Source organism: Phragmites australis, chromosome 1, assembly GCF_958298935.1.
Source record: "Phragmites australis chromosome 1, lpPhrAust1.1, whole genome shotgun sequence".
Lineage (NCBI taxonomy): Eukaryota > Viridiplantae > Streptophyta > Magnoliopsida > Poales > Poaceae > Phragmites > Phragmites australis.
Window position 1 is genome coordinate 16,121,239 of NC_084921.1, and position 7,926 is coordinate 16,129,164.

At 46.1% G+C, this 7,926-nt stretch overlaps 1 protein-coding gene across 1 annotated transcript; it reads left to right on the plus strand.

Moving 5' to 3' along the window:
- Nucleotides 1-2,369: 2,369 nt before the first annotated feature.
- LOC133911275 (caffeoylshikimate esterase-like) lies at nucleotides 2,370-3,742 on the plus strand. Its single transcript, XM_062353477.1, has one exon. The coding sequence runs from the start codon at nucleotides 2,563-2,565 to the stop codon at nucleotides 3,547-3,549; it is 987 nt and encodes a 328-aa protein (XP_062209461.1). The 5' UTR covers nucleotides 2,370-2,562; the 3' UTR covers nucleotides 3,550-3,742.
- The last annotated feature ends 4,184 nt before the right edge of the window (nucleotides 3,743-7,926 follow it).

A 7,926-nucleotide genomic window follows, 5' to 3' on the forward strand; every position in this document is an offset into this window, starting at 1 on the left:
TAGGCTGGGCATCAAAGTCACTCGACCTGGTTTGATACGACTATCTACTCCAAACAGTGAAGAACTCAAAAACTCGTAGAACATCGATCGACTCTGACAGTTTCATTCATAGATAAGGTAAGTCAAAGGTAAGTCAATTACATTTTGATTAGACTGACTACCTATATTACATATTTTCCATTCTGACCTACAGAGTTAGTGCAAAGTTGATAGAAATGATTCCCCTAGCTCTTGCAAATAGTGAAGAACCACCACCTCCTAGATTTCAGAAGTATGTGGACCCTTACTTGCCCTCGAACGAGTCGAGGAACCTTTTTTGCTCGTCCTTGGGGTGATAGCTGATTGCCTCGGGAACAGGTCACCGACCAACATAAAGGCCAAGGAGAGTGGCAGAGGCAAAGATCTTACTAGAGCTGCTGACCGGTGTCGATGATGCTGAGTGGCCCTCCGTAGGACACAGAGGTGATATGATGGTTGTCGATGGAGAAGGCGACCACACTTTCTTCACCATCGGAGGCTCCATCACCGAAGACCTCGTTGGAGACCTGGTAGATGATCTCGTTAAGATCACCACCATCGATATCTCCCCCTTATGTAGCCCGCATCGCTGACTCATGAGCTGTTTGCTCCATGGCATCGGCGTTGAGGAAGTGCCGGAGGTGCCGAATAAAGAGTCAATGACCTTTGATAGACATTTTGTTCCCTCTCCTCTTTGACCTCTCACTCAATTCCTCTTCATCAGAGGAAGCGATGATGACTCCCAGTGGAACCATGGCGAAAGGCTGTGGGGTGAGAGATCCTACTTCTTTGATTTTTGGACATTGCCCGGGAGGCGACTGTGGAGTGAAAGCCATAGTTTCAAATTCTAAGAGTTCTACTGAGCAGTGCGTAGGAAGAAGGGAAGGAGATTTGGGGTGAAAACGAACGGTTTTGGATCCCCTTATTTATAGTCGCAGGAACGGGTCGAACGGAAAATGGTGAAGCCATCAAGATCCGGTAATGACGGTTGAATTTCCAAGGGTGCCTATGGTGCATCGTAGTTCAAGGCTGATGCATTGGTCAAAAGCCGAGACGTCACCTAGGTATTATGGCACATCCAATCTTTATGCAGAGGGATGCTATGTCATTATGACACGTTAAATCAAAGGTTGTTGTGAAGACGAAAACAAACGGGAGTGAGTTTTTAATTCACCTACCTGACTGTTCGAATTCACTAGATGACCATAACATAACAACAGTCATACACTCGTAGGTTTACGCCTTCGATAATAATGAATCGATGCTTATGCTTCCTTCTCTGCTTAGTTTTCATGACATGTGAATCCAGTCTTTTATGTTAGTGATTATGTAATTCTGTAGAGGATCCTCTTCGAAGAAAGGAGAGATTCACCTTGCCGTCATGCAGAGATGCTAAATCGATGCCGAAGTAGCAAATCCTGAAGAATTTTGTGGGTCACAAATAATTCAATTCATCAGATGATACATTCTAGAAATCCTCGCGATTTGGTTGAGTTCCTGCGCCTTTTCATGTTTATGCCTTTCCGAAGTCATGAATTCCCATCCGTGCTTAAATTGGACGACAGGCAATTAAATGGGCGTTTCTTTCCGGTGCAGTAAGTGTGGATTTTCGTTGGCTATCTCTGTCACGGGTATTAATTTCTGTATACTGACAAATCGGTTTCGGGGCCTCTGGATTGCTATGTCCTCACCCGAGTGGTTGGGACACCAAAACTCAACGGGCATTGAATGTCTTATGTTAAAAGAAATATAATGATAGGAGGTATTTCTCATGACTAATGTTTCCCTATCATTATATTTCATCACTATTATTATAATTGTTAAAAATATAATAATACGAGGCATTCTCTTCTCTGATGATGTTTTGGAGTTAAACATAAATATTAAGGTGAAAAATAAAATATTTATTTTATTCTCTTTTAATACCATTAATTGTAAAAAATAAAACTTATAATAGAATGGAGTTAATTAATAAAAAGTAAGATTGGAAAAACTTAAGTTAAAATTACTTTGAAATTATAAAATTATCATATATTTTGATTACCGCCGCTACTCTTCTCTTTTCTAGTCGTGACTCTAATATACTCCCTCTGATTACAAATGTAGATCGTTTTAGTCTTCTCAACTATTCTCTAAATATAAATCATTCTCAAATTTTTATGCATTTTTTTCTCTTTTATTCTCTTCTTGCTCTTATTTAATAAATATTATTACTCTCACAAATAAATAAATTATCTTTTTCAATATAAAATAAATAAAGAACACTAAAATTATTTAATCTATTTTTTAATTCTTATATATAAATCTAAAACGATATACATACGCAACAGAAGAGAGTATTTATTACCGCCGACCCGCGGCAACCTCCCCCAGTTCCAATTCCATCCGCCTCTGCTCTCCGGCAACTTGTACAGCGGACAATCCAACCCACGCCTCCCCATCCCCTTGTTTCCATCTTCCTTCCCATTCTAGTACTACTACAAGAGAGCGGAGAGGAGGACAAGCCAGCGAGAGAGAGACAGAGAGACAGAGAGAGAGGAGAAGATGGTGCACCCGGTGGCGGAGGCTGACGAGCGCAGCCCCTTCGGCCGCCGCTCCCCGGATGAGTTCTACGCGCGCCACGGCGTGGTGCACTCCACCTCGTCCTTCGTCAACCCGCGCGGCCTCCGCATTTTCACCCAGCGCTGGGTGCCCCCGGGGGAAGGCCCCGTCCTGGGCGCCGTCGCCGTCGTGCACGGCTTCACGGGCGAGTCCAGCTGGATGGTGCAGCTCACCGCCGTCCACCTAGCTGCGGCCGGGTTCGCCGTCGCCGCGCTCGACCACCAGGGCCACGGCTTCTCCGAGGGCCTCCAGGGCCACATCCCGGACATCGGGCCGGTCCTCGACGACTGCGACGCCGCCTTCGCGCCCTTCCGCGCCGACTACCCGCCCCCGCTCCCCTGCTTCCTCTACGGGGAGTCCCTGGGGGGCGCCATCGCGCTGCTCCTCCACCTCAGGGGCAAAGAGCTATGGCGCGACGGCGCGGTGCTCAACGGCGCCATGTGCGGGGTCAGCCCCCGGTTCAAGCCGCCGTGGCCGCTCGAGCACCTCCTCTGGGCCGCCGCCACCGTGGCCCCCACCTGGCGGCTCGCGTTCACCAGGGGCAACATCCCGGAGCGGTCCTTCAAGGTGGAGTGGAAGCGGAAGCTCGCGCTGGCCAGCCCGCGCCGTACCACGGCGCCGCCCCGTGCCGCCACGGCGCTGGAGCTCCTCCGCGTGTGCCGCGAGCTGCAGGGGCGGTTCGAGGAGGTGGACCTGCCTCTCCTGGTGGTGCACGGCGGGGACGACACCGTCTGCGACCCGGCGTGCGTCGAGGAGCTGCACCGCCGCGCGGGCAGCGCGGACAAGACGCTCCGTGTCTACCCCGGGATGTGGCACCAGATGATCGGCGAGCCCGAGGAGAACGTCGAGAAGGTGTTCGACGAAATCATCGCCTGGCTCAAGGCTCGCGCCGCCGCCGCGGCCGCCGCCGCCGCCGCCGCGCAGCAGTAGTTTGGGCACGCGCCCCGTGTGCGTGCCATGACCGTGGGCGTGGTCCATGGCGGATTCGAGACTTCTACTTTCTAGTACGAGTCCAGCAATAAATTGTGCTGATTAGTGAGCTTGGTTGGACGAGATCTGATCTCATGGTCCCGATCCATCAATCTTACTTGATTCTTCGATGAACAAATTTCTGTCATGTTCATGTTCTGGTCTTGAAGGGGTTGTGAGCTGGGGAGTGCATTGGTTGTTTTGTACTAGTTGGACGCTGATATAGCAGCGATATGCTAAGCATAGGTAGACGTCTTACTAGGTGCCAGGTGTCATCAAATCAGTAGGAATAAAACATACTAATGACTTTGGAGCATAACAGCTCCTGTAGTCTGATTATAATTTAAATAGTCTTTTTGCTAAATCTCTAAGATCATCACCTATAAGATTACCATCATCATCTGGCATAATCAAGCACACGATCAGCATTATGGAGCAGTTCTAGGCATTGCATCATCATCAAGCATGCACACATGTCTTGGAAGATTGAAAAAGATAAGCTTGTCCCGTGCGAAATGAAGTTCGATAAGCTTGTCCCGTGTATTGGGAATGGCTAGCTACCTAAAACTTTCTACTCAAGTTCGTGTGAAACCCATGTACCAAGCCGCAAGCAATAATCAAGAGGTGGCACTGTGAAACCATATTGTCCCGAGTGAGCCCAATTGGCTGGTATACAACAGCCGTACATGAGAGGGCAACACCGGCGGAAGAGGCATCGAATAACATAATCATGTTGGAATCTTGTGCGTAAATTATAAAATGTGCGTGTGTGAGAAATAAAATAGCAGCATATGTTGAGAAAAATTTTGTCGTTCTTTTGTGTGTTTATGTTCTTCGTGGTTGTTCGATGCTGATGAAAAAGCCAACAAAGCAGTTATCTTCTTCCTCCAGTCTACCTCTCCCTCCTCGGCGTCGATCCACTTCGGTGCTAGTAGGGTAGGGCACACGGTAATTAACACTCGAGGAGCAACACAAGCCGCAACAGAAAGGGCTTTAACACTGGGCGACCACCACAGCACAAAGCACAAGCATGGTCACAGAAGAAAGGACAGATACTGTAAGCAGCACAGTGCACTGACACAGGCGGCAAGCACATGCATGGCGAGGACACCGAGCACAGGGGTCATCAATAGGGGTGAAAACGGATCGAATACGCATGGAATCGAATTCGGATAGTACGATTTACCATATTTTAATCCGAATACGAATACGGATCTAGATGTCCTCGAATACAAATACGAATCGGATAGATCGAATACGAATCCGCATTCGGATATCTACTCGATCTTTGAAATTAAGGTCAAAAATTTAAATTTTTGAAAAAATTTGACTGAAATTTGATAAAATTCGACTGAAATTTGTTCTAATTTGATTGGGCCGGAATTTTAGAAATTTTGTTCAAAATTCATGTTGGAAATTTAAATTTTTGGATCAAATTTAACTGAAATTTGATGAAATTTGACTGAAATTTGTTCCAATTTGATTGGGTTGGAATTTCGTTCATATCTGAAATTTCTAAAACTTTAGCAAAATTTGGTTCCCTGGTTGGCAGATACGGATACGAATCGGATATATCTTGAATTCGGATATCCACATTTGAATCCGAATCTCGAAAACGAATTCGGATATATCCATTTTAGTATCCATTTCAGAAACGAATACGGATACGGATATCCATATTCGTATTTTAACGAATACGGATATCGGATAATTCGGATTTCCTACCATCCATTTCCACCCCTAGTCACCAACCAGGAGAAACAGAGGTTCGACGGAATCATCGCACAGTGATGCACATGCCGCACCACCACCTGCAAGTCGCATGTAAGAGCACGAATACACAGACCACCAGGGCAACGACGGCAAAAATACGAATTTGCATAATATACTTGAGCGTATTTAATAAAATGGATAATATTTTTCTATATTTACAATTTTAGCATTTGTATTCGATGCACGGTGTGCCAAAAATAGTTTTTTTTGGCACACAATGTACCGAAAAAGGCATTTTCGGCACACGGTGTGCCGAAAATCACCTGTATTCGGCACACCGTGTGCCGAATACAAGGGAAAGTGTATTTGGCACACCGTGTGTTGAAAATCACATGTATTCGGCACACAGTGTGCCGAAAAATCTGTTTTTTTTTTTTTTTTTTTTTGCCCGTGTGGCCGGTTCGCTTCTATCATCTGTTACCGGTATTTTGTTATTTCATGTAATTGGCAAATTTTAACTAAATTTGAAACGAGTTGTTAATTTAACTTTCATTTTATCTCGGTGATTTGGCACTTCATTTTATGTACCGGTGCGTTGTTATTTCATGTAATTAGTAACTTTGAACAAAATTAGAAATTAGTTACTAATTTAACTGTACATTTCAAAATGCATGAGTAAGAAAGCATATAGTCTCTAAGGCGGCGGACAGTCTTAACACTTAGTTATGTTTGAACATGCACAACATTAACCCTTGTATCATTGATCATCTCAAGATAGCGGCGAAAAGTAATGACGTAGATTAGCGAAAGAATGCCAGTTGTGCCAGTCAAGGCTATCAGAGTAAGATGGTTGTCGTCTCTGAGGTGGTAGTTGGAAGTTAGGAGTACGGGTACAAGAAAAGTCGACATCATCTTCACAGTCATCACGGTCCTCTGGAGATGGAGGCCTCGAAGGGAGGGGTCGAGGTGGCATGAAATTGTCATCGTCCTCGTCGTCTTGAGGTATCACGGTATGAGCATGTGCTCTTGTAGTGTTCGTTGAACCTTCTCCTGTATGGCTGGTGGAACGTCGAGGCATTGGTGGCATGAAATCATCATCAGCTCTTGTACCCCTTAGGTTCGCTGATCTTCGTTGTCTTCTACGCGAACCAGGTATCACACCCCCGCCGAAGAGCATATGCATTGCCAAGAAGTGTGGGATTTCTTTGTTGATTAACTCTGCGTCTTCTGGGAACGCCTAAAGTAGAAAAGGGGTATTCGAATCAATAGTAATAAGATAAATATGGTGATCAAATAGAAAATGACGAACATGTATGTGGGATGCATACTGGTCGGGCAACATCGCCATCCTTCTTTGCCTCATACAGAAACCCAGCACAGAATGATGGTCGGCTAGTTCGCACACCCTGAGGTATATTTGGCGGTGCTCATGCAAGAGGGCCCTAAGGTCGTCGGTTGTTACATGTAGGAGTGGAATGGTGAACGTAGAACATGGCGGTCTTGCATGCAATTTAGACACAGCTTGGATTAGGTTGCTCTCATTGAAGGGATCATCCTTCCCTCCATGTACAACCTGCAAGGAGGCATTTAATGCTATATCGATCGTTGTAGGTGTCTATGGGAAGCCAGTACTAGAATATCCCGCCATATAGGTATTGATATTTCACTGCAACTTTTTTACTCTGCACCAAAGCACGAATCGCTGGTTATTTAATAAACATTAAACAGGTATGAAATATCGTAAATGATACATACAAATGCTTAATAAGTTACTCATAAATAAGTTATGTGTCCTAATTAGTTGACAAAGATTATGTAAATTAAATGTAATTATTTGAACACTAAAGTATATGGTATAGTACAAATGAGTACATAATATAGTGAATAACACATAGTACAGATGAGTACACAAAATAGATGAGTACACAATATATTGCACTGGCTCATTAACGACGCCGACACCGCAAGCAATCCCTAGGAGTGTAAGAGTCTGGCGGGTGTGTGGTCCTCATCCCAGCGGTCTGAGTTGGCCCCTACCACGTGTGCCCTTGGTCGTCATCTTCATCATCGTGCTGTGTTCCAACTCCACCGAATGTGTATCCAGAACCGCTAACTCGGCCCTGCATGTACCACGATATAGGATCGTCATGCGGGAGTGTGGATGCCGGTAGTACGTGCTCGGATGGAGTCCGAAATGCTGAAGTCTCAGCTTCCTGGTACCACTGTGAACCTCCAGGTGCATCGGAATATTGGGGGTATTGGCCGCTCAGTAGTTCGGTGAAGCTGCCCTTTTGCAATGCAGCAGTCCAGTCAAAATCTTGTGTGCCGCTCTAGGTTGGCGTCTGCTGCGTGCAGTCAATGACGTCCTCGTGGTGAGTTGATAATACTGGTGGAGGTGTCTGTGTAGCCTGAGTAGGTTGTGTGAACTGAGGGGGCTGGGAACCCAGTGTACACTCCTCAGGAGCAGGAGCCTCGGTCACCTCCTCGGCTCCAGCACAAGAACGTGTCACATGATGGGCCGCAGACGAAGGTGCCTCCAGTGAATGTGCCTCCTGAGCACTGGACGAGCACCTGCTGCGGGAGGCACGGGACGGGTCCATGATCGGTACGTCGTAGCCCCTAGAA